The 20,332-nt window shown below is 34.9% G+C and overlaps 1 protein-coding gene across 1 annotated transcript; it reads left to right on the top strand.

Annotated features, from left to right (window-relative positions):
• Window positions 1–6,863: 6,863 nt before the first annotated feature.
• On the top strand, window positions 6,864–16,225 carry LOC131595153 (P34 probable thiol protease-like). Its single transcript, XM_058867441.1, has 7 exons — window positions 6,864–7,395; window positions 7,473–7,699; window positions 7,784–7,924; window positions 8,011–8,212; window positions 8,441–8,541; window positions 15,696–15,836; window positions 15,923–16,225. Exons 1-7 carry the CDS (start codon window positions 6,864–6,866, stop codon window positions 16,148–16,150), a joined length of 1,572 nt encoding a protein of 523 aa, XP_058723424.1. The 3' UTR covers window positions 16,151–16,225.
• The last annotated feature ends 4,107 nt before the right edge of the window (window positions 16,226–20,332 follow it).

Raw genomic sequence — 20,332 nt, 5'->3', positions numbered from 1 at the left:
AGTTTGCACCAAGTACCATCGATGTTCACCGAAATGCTTTCAGGAATAGACAACGATATCGGAATATTCACCATGATTCTAGCCACATCCAATGCCTCCCCTTTAGCCGTATTGTCATCAACACAAATGAATCTTCCCCATGACTGTGCCAAAGCCACGAAAAAGTCGGAGCTCCAAGCATGAGCCGGTAAACCGTATATCCTGAACAAAGCGTCCCTTGATGAGTCAATCATACCTGCCTCCCGCTTAACAATATTCATAAACCAAGTCTGCCACCAAGTTTCACCCTCTTTGATCAAGTCGCCGATAAAGCCTTCCTCTCTATCTTTTAATAAACAACTGTTGCCGCCTAGAGGAGTAACTTTGATTGCGAAAACACCCTCCATCTCCAGATGAGTCTGTACATTGTAAGCTGAACCCGGGATACACACCTTTCCCACATAAGCCTTCTCGAATCTTCTTCGTAAATCGTTATCTGTTTGGAAATCAAGTAAAACTTTCTCGTCCTCTGTGACCTCTATGACCACCTTCTCCTTTGAGGCGCAACCCACAGCTTCTGCATAGGAAGAAAATATCCTATTCTGCGCTCCTGAACCACCACCCCTGTTTGTCTCCCTGCCTTTTTGACCATCCCTTTTGGCTATAGATAAACTCACTCCCCCCTTCGTCCACTCCTCCCTTTTGAATCTGGGAAAATTGACATGAATTTTCTTGCCCTCAATCAGAATTCTATCCAAACGAATCGCTAAAATCCTTCCATCTTCTACATCGGTGAACCTAGCAAAGGCGAATCGCTTTCCAAACTTATTCCTCCTCGGAGATATAGCAACCTCTACCACGTTGCCCGAGCACCCAAATAATTCGAATAACCCAAATAATCCTCTAGGAAAGCTGAAACGTACATAGAAGTTACAGAACCAAAAGCATCATTCCGATTTCTTCCTTCAAACGGGAAAGTATCTCATCTCACCCTAGATCGCTTCAAATAAGAAACTTTTGACCAACCTCCCTTCTGCATCAGTAGAGAAGAAATGAAAAAAACCAGACCCACTGAAGACCACAGAAAAACCAGAAAACCCTTCGCACCAAAAGACCACAGAAAATCTGAAAACCCTTCACTTGAATTAAATAGAAAATGGTATAATAGTTTAATTTTAGTTATTTAGCTTTGCCTTGGTTCAAAATGCATTGTAAAACATTTTAAATAAGTAATTTTTATTTTATAATTAGGAATATTCCTCAATTATATTAAAAAGTGAATTTATAAATTTAGTATATTTTTGTTTAATAAAAAAATTATATTTATACAAGTTCTAGTGGCAGCTAAAATAAGTAATCCGTATGTATAGTTTAATTATTTGTAATAATAGCATTGTATATAGTGACATACAATATAATTGTAGGAAAAAATTTGTCCATAGCTAAAAGCTATTGTGACATTCAATTTAGTGTCACACCACACTCCTTTAAAGTTGACAGCAAAAGTGGGTGTCACTCAAAGTTCAACTGACATTTACCTATAGATTATTGATCTTTAGTGACAAGTTTTGAATGTCACAAAAAGTCAATTTTCTTTGTAGTGATAGGAAACTTATTTCAATAGAAAATGTTGCTAAAGTCCCCAAGAAAAGTATTTCTGATAGTAACGAATTTCAAATATTTTCTTTTAATGAATAAAAGATAATCAAGAAAGAAGATGTAACATACAGAGAGTACAAGCAATTGTTAAGATTTAAAAAACATGACCATATATTAAAATTGTGATGTTTTTTTCTTCTTCCTCTTTAGTACAATGTTCTGAGAAATTATTGCATGGATACGACCCTAAATTCATATATTTAGGAACAACCAATAAGAAGAGAGAAATATTTTAATTTAATTTTATTTAATTTTGTTTTTAATTAAATTTATGGGGTGGTTGAGATTATCAAGGAGGGAGAAAAATCTGTATTTGTTTTTTAATTAATTAAAATTATGTGATTGGTTGTGTGCAAAACAATTTCTTGTATCCGTGTCCACCTAATAATTTTCCGAAATTTTTGATACATCAACCAATTGCGTAGTTCACACTTCACACGTTTGCATTATTCTTCTTGAAAAGTACAGTCTATTTAACTGCTGCAAGGTGACAACTTAAATATTTGATACATAATGGAACCATTGACTTTTTCTATCAACAAAATAAATAGTTTGAATTGATTAAATTCCCTCAGTAAACACAATAAAATAAGACTATACATTTTATGAGTAAAACTAGTAAGAGACCCGTGCTGCCGCACGGGTACATGTCTATTTGATGTAGTATATTTTGAATGATATAAAAGTCAATGTTAAATGTCACTATGAGCAATCTTTTAATTATTATGTAAATAAATTAGACATGAAAAAAATAAATTTTGATAGAATATTAGCTTCATAATATTATAAGAAATGTAAGTACAAAATTCAGAATATAAATGAAAAATATGAAATTATTTACTTAATTGTAAATTGAACAATAATCATATAGATTTAAGTGTATTTGAAAATAATAATTTATCTTTAAATAAAGGTAATAATTGATAGTGACCCGTAACATAAAAAGTTAGTTGTGTGAATGACTATATAGTATTATTCAATGAGATAAAATATAATTTTATTTTAGTGAAGTTAAAAAATAGATTAATTAATGACCCGTAAGATAAATAAAATAATTAAATTTAATATTGTGTTAATAATGACCCGTGATATAAATAAAATTTTAAATGTATTAAAATTCAAAAATGGAGTTGAGAGGGACTAACATAAACCCAAAAAATTCAACAATGCAAAATTCATAAACTCACATTTTAGTTCCCAATAAAATCAATATTGAATCTATATAACAACTTGGAACAGAAAATAAATAGTTTTTCATATCAAAATTTGTTAATAAATTGACTGCTTCTGATTTCCATACATGTGCTGCTGCTATATAATTAATCCATTGTAGTATATCTTTTTGATTATAATAAATTGATTTTTAAACAATAGCAACACATATTACTGGAAAGGTCAATTACATGTCCTATGCGGAGAAAATGAAATGCTTGCGTTAGATTAGGAAAAAGAATTCTTACTGCAATTTTAGAAACTTTTGATAGATTAGGAACTTTTTTTTATGAGAATCTTCATATCAATATTTTGACACTAAATTATAAAAGTAGCTCTTTAGGATAAAGATACAACAAAATCAATTACCAATATATAACACATACAAAATTATCCAATAATGCACGCTCCTTCATGGTCAATCTCTTAGTATACGATAGATAGTAGATAGTAAATTCCAATCATACTCTTTATCATTTTTCTAAAATATTTTTTTAGAATAACTTTAATTATAAAATTTATACTGATTCATTAATGCATTGTCTTCTCCCATGGATTAACGTACTTTTTTTACTTCTATATAACTAAACAAAATTATGAAAAAGTTAATCATTATTCTTAAATACAATTCTTGAATTAATTTGAATATGGAAAAATTACTTAAATTCAAAAAAATCATCATTAAATTTAATTAATGGATTAGTATATTCAATAATTATAAATATTGAAAAAAAATATTCTACTAAAATAATAGAGTAGAATATCAATTAAACAAACTACTAATAGTGTCAACAAATCAAAAAATTAACTTGAATAATTATAAATAAATTTTTAAATAAAACAACAATAAACAAATAACAGTACATAGAGGACAAACCTAACAAAAAATTCAGCATTATGAATAAGTATTTAAATGAGCAATACAACATGTTAATAGAAGCCAAACAATTCCAAACGAATTCTCAAGTGTAATGTCAACTACATGTTAATAGAAGCCAAACAAAACTGTAATTCTTCCCCACCTGCTTAAATAAACCAACCACCCTGCATAATCAGAACAAAAATAAAAAATAAAACCAGCTCCATCTAATAACAATAAAACCGAAAAATACTGAACATAATAATCAAACATAAACCAGTTCCATCCACTAACAGTTATAACCAAAAAAAATCAAAGGAAGAAAATGAGAATAACAATATCCAAAACTCATAACAGATTAAAAGGAAAATTGGAAAAAAAATCTAATAGAATTTACTAAAGATATAGAAGAAGAAAGTTGCAAATAACAGAGATAACAATCCAAAACTCTTTGTTTGAGGGAAGGACACTTTAGGGAGTTTGGCCAATGTCTTAGTAAAGTGTAGATAGTATATTGCTTCATCCTAGAAAGAACTGCACATGCTATTGGCATATCAGAAGCATTTCCATCTTTAATTCAAGGATGCTCTAATAATTCATGTAACACATGAATCAGTTAGTGAGAAAATAAAATCAACTAACCAAAAAAATCATATAAGAATATTGAAATTGAAGAGAAACATGTCATGACCCAAATGATAATAGGCTTACATGATATGTGTCTTACTTCTGATATGATTGTATCAACTTCAGGACAGTTTGCTACTGACATTGGTGGCATTGTGTTTCTATCCAATCTGATTCCAAGAACTGATGAAGTTGGTGTAGGAAAATGACAGGTGATGCTGAATGTGGTTTAAATAGATAAAATAAAATTTAGTAGCTTGCAAATGTCAAATAAGAAGTTTGGAAATACTAACAATTGAATTAGATGCCATATGCAATGAACATAAAGTATGAAATTTTGATGGGTTGACAGCACTAACCGTATTGCATTTCCATCAATTGGACACTGCCTAGATGAATTGGTATTGTCCACTCCGGTAATAGTGTTATGGCCTTGACATAGCTTTGAATCTCCCATTTGAAGTGTGGGTTGTGTTTGTATTGGTATAAATATAGGACAACTTGGAAATGACCTTGATGTTATTGTGTTTGAACTCATACTGACTCCAGGAACAGATACAGGTTGTGTAGACCAATGATTGGTGCCGCTGAATATGGTTAAACATGATAAAGTAAAAATTTGTAGATTTGAAATGATCAAGATAATTGAATTAACTAACCATGAAACTACTTACATAGGACAAATAGGAAGTTGGTTTAAATCAGTGTGAAGTGGCGTGTGGGTTGCGTGTTGGTCATTCTGTGTGAGGTTGTAGGCAAAATCAAGTACACCTAGTCCCTTTTTAGGACTACCTCTGCCGCATTTGATTAATAATGGAGTTTGTACAATGTTTTCCCCAACATGTTTCCTGCAAATAAGCAATCTATTAGATGTGAAATGCAATGAACATGAGGTTTGTTCTGTTGATGGGTTAACAACACTCCAGAAGACCATCATCAGAAGGTTCCACGAGTTTGGAAAACTTATGCATCAAGGCTGAGTTGAATAGTGATGATATAGATGAAGCAGCAAAATGGTTGTCATCGCCTCTTTCAATCCTCAAGGTTGCTCGTTAACGAAACCACCTCTCTACGTGAGAAGGATCCTCTGCATTTGGTCCCTATAGAAGATCTTGTTAGACTACTAATAGATATAAATACATAGAGAAGAAAGCACATCAATAACAGGAAAAAACCTCACCCAAAGAGGAACTTAAGCCTTGCAGTTAATCCACATCTGGCCATGAAATATGTTCCGGGTCTGCACAAACAAAGCACGTATCAATCTAAACATAACCAATAGTTGTCAAACACATATTCAATTAACAGTCCAAACTACAAACAATTGGTGTGAAAATTAGATTGTACTTACTCTAAGATCTGATAACCATACCAAGATCTGCATCAGGTTCAGTTCCAGCATTTACTCTAAGAGCTAGTATTTGACCACTTCTCTTCCAATATTCCTATCAATAAAAAACAAAAATGACTCATCAATCTTTATTCATGAACTTTAACAAAAACAAAAAGGGTCACTCAAATAATCTTACATCCATATTTAGTACAAAGATTAAAAGGGTCAACTGCAATATTTGAATCAAAACCAAAATGGGTATTAGAAACCCTAAACATCAAAATCTAACAACTCAAAAATAAAACTGAATCAAAACCACCAACCTTGAAAACAAAAGTGATGAAAGGAGAGCAGAAACGATGGAGTGGGGTCAGACAAGCGTAGATCTGCAAGTTACTGACAAACAAATTTGTAGATCTTCCTTCAAAATACAAAGTTTAAATCAGGAACAAAATACAAAATGCAATGAGAGGGTTACGGAATTGGAATTCTAATTTTATAGCCTGAAAGGGGAAGAGGAAGCAGGAAAGCTACTTGCCTCACGAGCAACCTCTTCAATTCGGAGTTCACGATGAGCATGGGTTTGTTCGGCAATCCACTTGCGGCGTTGGTTAGGGTTTGAAAGGAAAACGGAAAGGAGAAAAGAGAAAATAGTGAGAGAGAAGGGAAATGTTACCGGAATAGAGAAGGGAAAAATACCTATGCAAGTACAACAGATGATTAAACTGACCAATGAGAACACAACGCTTGGCATGGAGTAATTTTCATTTTGTTAATTACTTTAATAACCTTTAGCAAGGGCAAAAATATTTTGTTGGAAGGGCAAAAAAGTCAGTTTGGGCAACACTTTAGTATTGGATAGATAGTTGATAAACTGCATTTCATCAAAGAATAAAATAAGACTATGTATTTTATGAGTAAAAAAAAAAGGACTATGCAATTCATCAAAGAATAAAATAAGACTATGTATTTTATGAGTAAAAAAAGGACTATGCATTTCATCAAAGAATAAAATAAGACTGCATAATAGATCAATAAATTGTTTAACTATTGACTTCGTGATACCAAAAAGTATAAACCATTCAGTAGAACTTGACATCTCAACTTATATTCTATAAATATGTGGAACTACTTTTAAGAAATACACAGCTTTCCATATAAATTTTATCTCCAACTAATTACATCAAATAAAAGATGAGGATTTCCTACGGCTTAAATTCATTTCGCCTCCTCATCATATTCACTGCTTGCTTATTTGTATACTTTACCTTTCTAAGGAAAAAAACTAATGAAGATGTAAAAATATCTTCACGTTTTGAGATCCCAACCAATAACTACTCCTCTATATTGGGTCATAAACTTGATAAGCTTCCTAATCAAGATGATGCTAAAAAATTATTTCAACTCTGGAAGAAAGAACATGGACGAGTCTACAATGATCAAAAGGAGACGGAAGAGAAATTTGACATATTTGTTACAAATTTGAAGTATATCACAGAGAATAACGCAAAGAGAGATTCATCTCATAGCGTTCTTCTTGGTCTGACCAACTTTGCTGATTGGAGCTTCGAGGAGTTCAAAGAAAAATACATGACCATGAACAAGGACACCATGAATATTGTGAGCAACGGCGATGTTCGTGTTTCAACATGTAGTAATCCACCTCTAACCTGGGATTGGAGGACAGAAAAAGTTGTCACTTCGGTTAAGACTCAAGGCAGTTGTGGTAAGTTTGTTGTGTATGCATATTATACGCCATAAAATAAAATAAATGACGATATTGAATTTCTTTTATTTTATTAGGTAGTTGCGCGTCGTTCTCAGCTGTAGGCGCCATTGAAGGAATAGTTGCAATAGTGACAGGGAAGCTTCTCGACCTTTCAGCACAAGAGCTTGTTGATTGTGTAGGTAATGGTTGTCGTGGGGTATATGTATACCAAGCGCTACAATGGGTTTTGAACAACAAAGGGGTTGCATTGGAGAGTAAATATCCTTATACTGCAGTGGAGGGTTCTTGCAAAAACAAAGAGGTTCTTAATTGTTATCAATATTATTATATATATTTTTTAGAGTGTTATATTAATTTACCAAACTCCTTTCTTCATGAAATATAGATTCCAAACAGTGCAAGTAGTAAGATTGATTCGTTTTATCACGTGGACAAATCAGAGAAGGCACTATTGTGTGCAGTTGCTAAACAACCGATTAGTATCTGTATTTATGCAGCCACACAAGAATATCAACATTATTACAATGTAAGTCTTTCTTTATTGCTTATATAAACAGGTTTTTTAGTACTATTATATTTGTTAATGAAGAACATATGTATATCCATTGGCAGGGAATACTTCAAGGTAAAGATTGTCCCGTGGATTCTACAGATATAACTCACTGCATGTTAATAGTGGGTTATGCCACTCATGAGGGACAAGATTATTGGATAGTAAAGAACTCGTATGGCAAATATTGGGGAATGGAGGGTTACATGTTTATCAGAAGGAACACTGATAAAAAGTATGGAGTTTGTGCAATCAATGCGTGGGGTACATACCCAAACAAAAAGAAATGAGCTGAGAATTAAGTTAATTGGGACTGGATCCCGCCCAAGTTGCTGAATTTGAGTGGTCAACTGCGCTCCTTTTACTCTGGCATTGTTCGAGTTTTCCTTCCTTCACCTTGTTCTCTCCGAAGGTCTATTGTGTTCGTGGCCTTAGTTTGAATCGGATTAGTAGGTTATAAGCTCTCTCATTTTTGCATTTTTTGTCTAACAGATGTTTTTAATTGGTGGTTCTTCTCTTTTCGTTTGGCTTATGTCTTTCGTTTGTCCGCTTTTGTTGTTTTAGCGCACTACAAGTGCTCTCTGTTTCTCTCTGTGAATCTTTGTACTTTTTATATAATTGTTTTCTTTCTATTTTGCTATTTAAAAAAAAAAATAAAAATTTAAGGTTTTGTGACTCTAGAATTTGTTATGTCATTTCTCTTGTTCAAAGTTGTGAAACATATATAAAATATAAATAGAAAGATATTGAAGATTCATAGTCAATGATGTAATAGAGTTGTCATAATAATAAAGTGGTTGTTATTATAGGTATAATAAAGTAATATATCAAATAATGTTCTTTTTAAGATATTCCACTATGTTAAAGAAGATCTTATTTTTTACCTTAGACAACACTTTCTATTATGGCGCTGTTGTAGATATAGGCGTTGTTGAAGATATAGGCGATGCAATTTTTATGTAAAAATGCTGGTATAAGGGCACTTTAGACAACACTTTCTGTTTAAAGCGCTGACATAATTCCTTTTTAGACAGTAATTTTTAATAAAAGTGTTGCGTAAGGTATCATTAGACAACACTTTATGTTGAAAGCTTTGGCGTAAGTGTCTTTAGGAGTGTTTTCTGATAAAAGTGATGGCGTAAGGCATCGTTAAGCAGCGCTTTCTGTTCAAAGGGCTGGTCTGAGTAATTGTAAGACAATGCTTTACTGATCTGAGTAATTTTAAGACGGTGCTTTCTATTAATAATAGTTGTCTGATATATACTAATAAGCGATATCTAATGTATACTTCAGGAAACACTTTTATTGGTAAGTGTTGGCTGAAAACTAAATTACGCACAAGTATACACAGTCTATAGTAGCAAGTGATAAAAGTAAGAATATAGTTCTTACAGGGAGTGTAATAACTTAGATATTGATTTGCAAAACTATCTGTTGTGAATAAGCATGAGAAAAAATAAAGGATAGTTGTTACAAGTTCAGTTTTTATGCAAACAGTGATGGAACTGAGTTTGGTTTTGATTAGTGAAATTAGTAATGGAAAATATGTTGGGCAATGATTCATTAATACATAATTTATCTAATCTGTGAATATGATGTGATATGTCGTATCTGACGAGGTCATAACGTGATCTTATGGTGTATTCCTACAACATAAACATATGCCAGAAAGCAAGGGGATAAAATTTTAAACCTCACATTTAACTTTAATGCATGTCTAGTTTCTTTCCATATTTCCCCATATGATTGTAGCTCTTTATCCGCTAACATAGTAAATATACCTATCATATTATTTTCAATCATATTTATCACGTGTTTCACTTGTTGATGGATTCTTCACATCACTAAGCTTTTATCTTTTTCTAAGATGGTCAGCCAAAGAATCAGATTTATAAAATATATAATGCATGATAAAATCAGTTACTAATATCACATCAAACGGCATAAAAGATTAAACCATATTAACTTCACATTGCTTAAAATAAGATAGTTTAGCTTTTAGTGAGCTCAGTACATACATCAACACTGGTTCCTAAGCTAAACATTCTTAAACACATAATAAAATCCTAAGAGTATTGAAGTGGATTTTAAGGTACATAAATGGATCTCTAAACAGAGTCTTAATTTATGGTGGAGTCTTGGGTGAAGATAGTAAAGCAGCAATAGAAAGATATGTCGACTCTGATTATGCAGGTTGTATGGATTCTAGAAAGTCTATTTCTGGATATGTTTTCACTATGTTTGGCACAACAATTAGTTGGAAAGCAACTCTTCAGAAGGTTGTTGCTCTATCAACCACTGAAGCGGAATATATTGCTCTCACTGAAGCTGTGAAAGAAGCATTGTGGCTTGAAGGTTTTGCGAAGGAGCTGAAACTTCAAGGTCGAGGTATTACTGTTAAATGTGATAGTCAAAGTGCAATACACCTGTCAAAGAATTCAGCCTATCATGAGCGAACTAAGCACATTGATGTGAGGCTGCATTTCGTCAGAGGAGTAATCGAGCGTGGAGAAGTCCAAGTGCTGAAGGTTTCGACTGAAGACAATACTGCTGATATGATCACCAAGACATTGCCGAGTTGCAAGTTTTTCCACTGTATGCAGTTGCTAAAGCTGCATGAAGAAATCTAGTTTGTTCCCTTGATGTTGTAGAGTTAGATCCAAGGTGGAGATTTGTGAGATATTGGATCGAACTCTAGTATTGTCGAAGGGTAGCTTCTTGGTTCGACAGTTCGATAGTGTTAAGCATGAAGTCGAAGGATTGTTCACATGCTGGTGTCGAAGTGTGCATGCTGTAGTCGAAGATGGGTCTAGCATGCAGATGTCGAAGATGCTAGGGTTGTTAGCATGTTAAATTAGGTTTTAGTGTTTAAACCCTAATTTGTTAAGTAAGCTTGTTTATTAAGTTGGCTTGTGTAATGGGCCTTGCTGAAAAAGCCCATTAGTTAGTATGTTAGGTTTTATTATAAATAGCATACTAGTCTCTCATCATTGCTATGCTGCAAATCCTAATTTAGGGTGAGAGAGGTTATTTGTTATTCTTGTAAACTTGTAATCTTGTTTTAAGAGAAAGTAAAAGAATAGCAGTTATAACCAATTCTTGTGTTCTTCTTCTGTTCCCTAATTCCCTATTATACTTTGTTATTGGTATCGTTTTTCACAACAAATTGGTGCGGTGAGCGTGGAGAAGATGCCTTCAACAAAGTATGAGATTGAAAAGTTCACTGGAGTGAATGATTTCGGTCTGTGGCGCTTGAAGATGAAAGCCATACTGGTTCAGCAGGGTTGTTTGGAAGCGTTGAAGGGAGAGACAGCCATGAATGCTGCATTAACGACAGCGGAGAAGACAACTATGATCGAGAAAGCACACAACGCAATTCTGTTGAGCCTTGGTGATAAGGTTCTACGACAGGTATCAAAGGAGACGACGGCATCAGGGTTATGGGTGAAACTTGAAAGTTTGTATATGACCAAATCGCTGGTAAATCGACTCTACCTGAAGCAGGCTTTGTATTCATTCAAGATGGTTGAAGACAAAGTGTTGGCTGAGTAGTTGGATATGTTCAACAAGCTGATTCTTGATCTTGAAAATATCGATGTAAAGATTGATGATGAAGATCAAGCGCTGTTACTATTGTGCGCTTTGCCTCGATCACATGCTCACTTCAAAGAAACTCTCTTGTATGGAAGGGAGTCCCTGACCTTTGAAGAAGTTCAATCAGCCCTATATTCAAAGGACCTGAACGAACGAAAGGAGCATAAACCTTCGACTGTTGGTGAAGGTTTGGCCGTTAAAGGAAAATTCTTGCGAAAGAATGGTAAGTTCGACAAGAAAGGCAAAAGCCAGTCGAAGTCTTACAATGGCGAAGCATCTGGCATTCGATGCTATCATTGTAAGAAGGAGGGTCACACAAGAAAGGTGTGCCCTGAACGCCTGAAAGATCATGGAGGTAAGGATAATGGCAATGCAGCCATTGTTCAAGATGATTTCGAATCATCTGATGTTCTTGTGGTTTCAAGCAGTGACTCGAGAAGAGAGTGGATTATGGATTCAGGTTGCACTTGGCACATGACTCCAAACAAAGACTTGTTCGAGGAATTATGTGATCAAGATGGTGGATCAGTATTGCTGGGAAACAACAAGGCTTGCAAGATTGCAGGTGTTGGATCTGTGAGATTCAAGCTCCATGATGAGTCAATAAGGTTGTTGACTGAAGTCATGTATGTTCCTGATTTGAAGAGAAATCTGCTTTCTCTTGGTGAATTCGACAAGAAAGGATATGTTTTCCAAGGAGAGAAAAGTATCCTAAGAGTCATGAAGGGGTCGAAGGAAGTCTTAAGAGGCGTGAAGAAATAAGGCTTGTATACCCTTGAGGCTGAAGTTGTAAGTGGTTCGACAAATGTTGTATCCACGAAACCTTTGTCGAAGACAGAAATCTGGCACATGAGATTGGGCCATGTCAGTGAAAGGGGTCTGGTCGAATTAGGGAAACAAAATCTGCTTGGTGGAGACAAAGTCGAAAAGCTGAAGTTTTGTGAACCCTGTGTACTTGGAAAATCTTGCAGAGTGAAGTTCAACAAAGGCAAACAAAGAACACATGGATCCCTTGATTACATCCATGCTGATCTTTGGGGGCCTGCAAGGTGTGCATCACATTCAGGAGCAAGGTATTTTCTATCCATAGTAGATGATTATTCCAGAAAATTATGGGTATTCATCCAGAAGACTAAGGATGAAACTTTTGAGAATTTCAAAAGTTGGAAGACTCTGGTTGAAAATCAGACTGGCAGGAAGGTCAAGAGGTTGAGAACCGATAATGGCCTTGAATTTTGCAATGAGGCATTCGATAGTTTTTGTTCTGCCTTTGGTATTGCAAGGCACAGAACTACTGCAGGTACTCCACAGCAAAATGGTTTGGCTGAAAGATTTAATCGAACTATTTTGGAGAGAGTCAGATGCATGTTGACTAGTGTGGGGTTAAAGAAGGTGTTCTGGGCTGAGGCTGTTTCGACAACAACATATCTGATAAACAGATGTCCTTCGACAGCGTTAGATATGAAGACACCTGAAGAAGTTTGGTTGGGACATCCACCAGATCTCGACAAACTGAGAGTATTTGGCTGCGTAGCCTATGCTCACATTAGGCAAGACAAGGTCGAACCTAGAGCTCTGAAATGCATGTTCATGGGATACCCTGAAGGAGTCAAAGCTTATAGGCTATGGTGCCTAGAGCCAGGTCACAGAGGTGTTTCACCAGTCGAGATGTAGTTTTCAATGAAGCTGAAATGGCTTTTAAGAAAACTGATGATGTTGGTCGAAGTACAGAAACATCTGACGAAGAGCTGGAACAGGTAGAGATTCCTGTTGAGGTGGAGCATGTTGATGCTGAATTGCATATCCCAGATGAAGTCGAAGAAGAAGCAGAAGATGCTGAAGTTGAGGAAACTGACGATGACTACCTATTATCGAGAGATAGGTCGAGAAGAGTCATCAAGCCACCTCAGAGACTTGGATATGCAGATCTTATAGCTTATGCCTTAATCTCTGCAAGTGAGGTTCTAGACGAAGAACCTAGAGACTATAAGGAAGTTATGAGGAGTCGAAATAAGACTGAATGGCTGAAGGCCATGGATGATGAGATGAAATCTCTTCATGATAATCATACTTGGGAACTGATCAAGAAACCTGTTGGGGCAAGGTTAGTCAGCTGTAAATGGATTTTCAAAGTTAAGGAAGGAATTGAAGGAGTGACGTCGAAAAGATACAAGGCAAGGTTAGTTGCAAGGGGTTTCACTCAGAAAGAAGGTGTCGACTTCAATGATGTGTTTTCTCCTGTTGTGAAGCATAGGTCCATTCGAATGTTGCTTGCCATGGTGGCACAGTTCGACCTTGAACTGGAACAGATGGATGTGAAGACTGCGTTCTTGTATGGTGATCTAGATGAAACGATTCTGATGAGGCAACCTGAAGGGTATGTCGAAAAGGGGAAGGAAGATTATGTGTGCAAGTTAAAGAGATCTTTGTATGGGCTGAAACAATCTCCTCGACAGTGGAATAGGAGATTCGACAAGTTCATGGCACGCATAAGTTTCATTAGAAGTCAGTTCGACCACTGCGTTTACTTCAGATTTCGACCTGGAAATTCATTTGTTATTTTGTTGCTTTATGTGGATGATATTCTCATAGCAAGCAACAGTGTCGAAGATGTGATGAGGGTGAAGGTTGAACTCAATAAGGAGTTCGATATGAAGGATCTGGGAGCTGCTTCCAGGATTCTTGGAATTGACATTCGAAGAGATAGAAAGAAGTCGAAGTTATGCATATCTCAAGAGGCATATCTACGAAAGATTCTTGAAAAGTTTGGTATGTCGAATTCGAAGCGAGTTGTGACTCCAACAAACCCTCAATTCAAGCTGAGTATTGATCAGTGTCCCAGTACTTATGTCGAAAGAGCCTATATGAATAGCATCCCATATGCTAATATAGTTGGTTCTTTGATGTATGCTATGGTCTGTACTAGACCCGACATAGCATACGCGGTAAGTCTTGTAAGCAGGTACATGGCGAATCCTGGAAAGGCTCACTGGCAAGCATTGAAGTGGATTTTAAGTTACATAAATGGATCTCTAAACAGAGTCTTAATTTATGGTGGAGTCTTGGGTGAAGATAGTAAAGCAGCAATAGAAGGATATGTCGACTCTGATTATGCAGGTTGTATGGATTCTATAAAGTCTATTTCTGGATATGTTTTCACTATGTTTGGCACAGCAATTAGTTGGAAAGCAACTCTTCAGAAGGTTGTTGCTCTATCAACCACTGAAGCGGAATATATTGCTCTCACTGAAGCTGTGAAAGAAGCATTGTGGCTTGAAGGTTTTGCGAAGGAGCTGAAACTTCAAGGTCGAGGTATTACTGTTAAATGTGATAGTCAAAGTGCAATACACCTGTCAAAGAATTCAGCCTATCATGAGCGAACTAAGCACATTGATGTGAGGCTGCATTTCGTCAAAGGAGTAATTGAGCGTGGAAAAGTCCAAGTGCTGAAGGTTTCGACTGAAGACAATGCTGCTGATATGATCACCAAGACATTGCCGAGTTGCAAGTTTTTCCACTGTATGCAGTTGCTAAAGCTGCATGAAGAAATCTAGTTTGTTCCCTTGACGTTGTAGAGTTAGATCCAAGGTGGAGATTTGTGAGATATTGGATCGAACTCTAGTATTGTCGAAGGGTAGCTTCTTGGTTCGACAGAGTTAAGCATGAAGTCGAAGGATTGTTCACATGCTGGTGTCGAAGTGTGCATGTTGTAGTCGAAGATGGGTCTAGCATGCAGATGTCGAAGATGCTAGGGTGGTTAGCATGTTAAATTAGGTTTTAGTGTTTAAACCCTAATTTGTTAAGTTAGCTTGTTTATTAAGTTGGCTTGTGTAATGGGTCTTGCTGAAAAAGCCCATTAGTTAGTATGTTAGGTTTTATTATAAATAGCATACTAGTCTCTCATCATTGCTATGCTGCAAATCCTAATTTAGGGTGAGAGAGGTTATTTGTTATTCTTGTAAACTTGTAATCTTGTTTTAAGAGAAAGTAAAAGAATAGCAGTTATAACCAATTCTTGTGTTCTTCTTCTGTTCCCTAATTCCCTATTATACTTTGTTATTGGTATCGTTTTTCACAACAAATATTATTATATATATATATTTTTTTATAGTGTTATATTAATTTACCAAACTCCTTTCTTCATGAAATATAGATTCCAAACAGCGCAAGTAGTAAGATTGATTCGTTTTATCACGTGGACAAATCAGAGAAGGCACTATTGTGTGCAGTTGCTAAACAACCGATTAGTATCTGTATTTATGCAGCCACACAAGAATATCAACATTATTACAATGTAAGTCTTTCTTTATTGCTTATATAAACAGGTTTTTTAGTACTATTATATTTGTTAAGTAAGAACATATGTATATCCATTGGCAGGGAATACTTCAAGGTAAAGATTGTCCCGTGGATTCTACAGATATAACTCACTGCATGTTAATAGTGGGTTATGCCACTCATGAAGGACAAGATTATTGGATAGTAAAGAACTCGTATGGCAAATATTGGGGAATGGAGGGTTACATGTTTATCAGAAGGAACACTGATAAAAAGTATGGAGTTTGTGCAATCAATGCGTGGGGTACATACCCAAACAAAAAGAAATGAGCTGAGAATTAAGTTAATTGGGACTGGATCCCGCCCAAGTTGCTGAATTTGAGTGGTCAATTGCGCTCCTTTTACTCTGGCATTGTTCGAGTTTTCCTTCCTTCACCTTGTTCTCTCCGAAGGTCTATTGTGTTCGTGGCCTTAGTTTGAATCGGATTAGTAGGTTATAAGCTCTCTCATTTTTGCATTTTTTGTCTAGCAGATGTTTTTAATTGGTGGTTCTTCTCTTTTTGTTTGGCTTATGTCTTTCGTTTGTCCGCTTTTGTTGTTTTAGCGCACTACAAGTGCTCTCTGTTTCTCTTTGTGAATCTTTGTACTTTTTATATAATTGTTTTCTTTCTACTTTGCTATTTAAAAAAATAATAAAAAATTTAAGGTTTTGTGACTCTAGAATTTGTTATGACATTTCTCTTGTTCAAAGTTGTGAAACATATATAAAATATAAATAGAAAGATATTGAAGATTCATAGTCAATGATGTAATAGAGTTGTCATAATAATAAAGTGGTTGTTATTATAGGTATAATAAAGTAATATATCAAATAATGTTCTTTTTAAGATATTCCACTATGTTAAAGAAGATCTTATTTTTTACCTTAGACAACACTTTCTATTATGGCGCTGTTGTAGATATAGGCGTTGTTGCAGATATAGGCGATGCAATTTTTATGTAAAAATGCTGGTATAAGGGCACTTTAGACAGCACTTTCTGTTTAAAGCGCTGACATAATTCCTTTTTAGACAGTAATTTTTAATAAAAGTGTTGCGTAAGGTATCATTAGACAACACTTTATGTTGAAAGCTTTGGCGTAAGTGTCTTTAGGAGTGTTTTCTGATAAAAGTGATGGCGTAAGGCATCGTTAAGCAGCGCTTTCTGTTCAAAGGGCTGGTCTGAGTAATTGTAAGACAATGCTTTACTGATCTGAGTAATTTTAAGACGGTGCTTTCTATTAATAATAGTTGTCTGATATATACTAATAAGCGATATCTAATGTATACTTTAGGAAAAACTTTTATTGGTAAGTGTTGGCTGAAAACTAAATTACGCACAAGTATACACAGTCTATAGTAGCAAGTGATAAAAGTAAGAATATAGTTCTTACAGGGAGTGTAATAACTTAGATATTGATTTGCAAAACTATCTGTTGTGAATAAGCATGAGAAAAAATAAAGGATGGTTGTTACAAGTTCAGTTTTTATGCAAACAGTGATGGAACTGAGTTTGGTTTTGATTAGTGAAATTAGTAATGGAAAATATGTTGGGCAATGATTCATTAATACATAATTTATCTAATCTGTGAATATGATGTGATATGTCGTATCTGACGAGGTCATAACGTGATCTTATGGTGTATTCCTACAACATCATAAACATATGCCAGAAAGCAAGGGGAAAAAATTTTAAACCTCACATTTAACTTTAATGCATGTCTAGTTTCTTTCCATATTTCCCCATATGATTGTAGCTCTTTATCCGCTAACATAGTAAATATACCTATCATATTATTTTCAATCATATTTATCACGTGTTTCACTTGTTGATGGATTCTTCACATCACTAAGCTTTTATCTTTTTCTAAGATGGTCAGCCAAAGAATCAGATTTATAAAATATATAATGCATGATAAAATCAGTTACTAATATCACATCAAATGGCATAAAAGATTAAACCATATTAACTTCACATTGCTTAAAATAAGATAGTTTAGCTTTTAGTGAGCTCAGTACATACATCAACACTGGTTCCTAAGCTAAACATTCTTAAACACATAATAAAATCCTAAGAGTATCTTCTTCTTTTTCTTGGAATCTTTGATCAGCAAGAGACAAATTCTATCATGCCATATATTGTTGCCTTATACTTGAAAAGAATAGGAGATAAATCTTTCACGCTGGATTCATCTTACTTTCACACAAGATTCTCTCAATTTTTTCTAAGAGTTTGGAACTTTTTTCATTTTTTCCAAAGGGGTCCTTTTCTAGACAGCCTCATCTAGAGTTTTGTGACATATTGGATCACATGATTCTTGATTATCTAACACTTTTAAACCCATGAGAATCAGCATATTCCTTCCATTTCTTATCTTTCGTACCATTACCCTCATATGAACACAACGAATGCAAAGAACAAAGCGTATGGTGACAAATCAGTCGTGTAGGATGGACAAGTTGTGCAATGCAGCAGCTGTACTATCATGCCAACTTTCAATTCCCCACAATACATGCGATACTCACAAACAAAAAGCAGACTCTACTACGAATAACATGTTTCATAATGGTTGTGAAAGAGATATAACCACGATTTATGGTCTATGGTAAAGTAGTGTGTGGTTGTAAATGAGTTACTTACAACCACGGTCTACTAGAAGTGGTAATAAGCCGGCAAGAACCCTTTGTGTGCACATGCTATTGTCTTGTACGAACAGTGTAACACCCTTCTAAACCCCCGTGGAAAATATAATAATAATCAGAGTAATCATACAACAAGGATGTTACAATTAATAAAATAAAGAAGCTCCAAGTTGTTTGTCATGCTTCATTAGGAATAATCCAAAAATATCAAAATACATGTTCACCACAGCGGAAACTCATTCAACAATGTTATAAAACATTTCCGATAAAATCAACGGTACATTATACAATAATGGCAAAATAGTGTATTACAAGTAAACTCTAAGACTATCGTCCCCCAGTGTTACAAGATCAGAGCATGACTGACACGACCCAACATAACCAGATAAACTCTACGACTCATCCTCACCGATCGCTTAGGCCGCTACTTCAATCTGAAATCATTAAAGTAAGGGTGAGACTACATAATAATTAAATAACATTATAAATCGTCCGATATAGAATTCATAAGCAATTATCCACCCTACTTAGCATATTCAGATTTATCAATTCATACCAATCACAAACACAAGTCGAAAGTATGCACCAATAACACAACACAATCATAACACCGGAATTCATCCTGACATGTCACAATTTATACAAAGACCATGCAGACTCTTATGCATGTGGTACCATACATGGGATACACCCATCCAACTGATCTTTTTCATCACCAAGATACAGTTAAACAAGCACAAATTCCACACAATGGGAATTATGCCCACCATTTTGATCCACTTTCATCACCGGGATCCATCACCAAAAATGCGTATGAATGAATGCACACATATGACATACTTAAAACATCACCAATCCGATGAGCAACATCGTCTCACATAACTCAACATAGTTATCACCAATAAGTATGTACATGTATCATGCATCATTCAAAACAAATCAATCATCATTATAAGATCACAACAATCGCCACATGATCAAAATGAACAATGTCATTACCAATAACTCACCAAAAGCAACACCGAATAATATATTCGATTTCAGCACCATCTACAATTATATCATATATAATTCACACCACATATAACGTCAAATCACAGTTATATCATTATAACATCACCACATTGTCACATTAACCAAATCATGCACACAATGTACAAAACACGCCACAAACGAAATAAATCAAGATTTCCAAAATAAAATCAAGTTATTGTTGTTTTCTTTACTTTATATTATATAGTTTTTAATTTAAGAAACAACGTCCAAAACAGCGTCTAAAACGGACTTACGGTTTGAAAATTAGAGCTGTTTGAAGTTATTATAGTTTTCAAAACGTGCTGCTGGAAATTTGTACTGGAACCCGGTTCGTCCCACATGGGAACCGGTTCCTGGACCCAAAAATGCTATTTTTTCCGTTCTAACACAGTGGAACCTGGTTCCTCCCACATGGGCACCGGTTCCCACGAACCCAGAAGCTGAAAAACATGATTTTTAAGGCTTTTATGCATCCCAAACACATACCAACTCATACCATTACGAAATTGATCACCAATAACATCAAAATACTCCAAATACATGATTCTAATGCACAAACAACATACCATAACACCATGTAACAATACTACATCATCAATTGCAGTCAATTCATCAAATCATACATGTCGGTGTTGGTATTTCACAAAACCTAACATCCCAAATAGAGATTCTAATTCCTTAATTCAATCCTATCATTATCAAAATCATAATACCATATAATTAGAGTAATCACCCCTTACCTTGGCCAAGGATTCTTGATTGGTCTTCTTCCTCATTGGTTCCTCTTTACGTTCCT

The sequence above is a fragment of the Vicia villosa genome, linkage group LG1 (assembly GCF_029867415.1).
Source record: "Vicia villosa cultivar HV-30 ecotype Madison, WI linkage group LG1, Vvil1.0, whole genome shotgun sequence".
Classification (NCBI taxonomy): domain Eukaryota; kingdom Viridiplantae; phylum Streptophyta; class Magnoliopsida; order Fabales; family Fabaceae; genus Vicia; species Vicia villosa.
This window is presented reverse-complemented; position numbering and strand designations above follow the sequence as displayed.

What these genes read in the sequence shown, in the direction of transcription:
- LOC131595153 (XM_058867441.1), top strand. Translation starts at nt 6,864, where the DNA reads ATGAGGATTTCCTACGGCTTAAATTCATTTCGCCTCCTCATCATATTC. An exon ending in GTTCTTGCAAAAACAAAGAG is followed by an intron (nt 7,700 to 7,783) that starts GTTCTTAATTGT and finishes CATGAAATATAG; the next exon opens with ATTCCAAACAGTGCAAGTAG. An exon ending in AATATCAACATTATTACAAT is followed by an intron (nt 15,837 to 15,922) that starts GTAAGTCTTTCT and finishes ATCCATTGGCAG; the next exon opens with GGAATACTTCAAGGTAAAGA.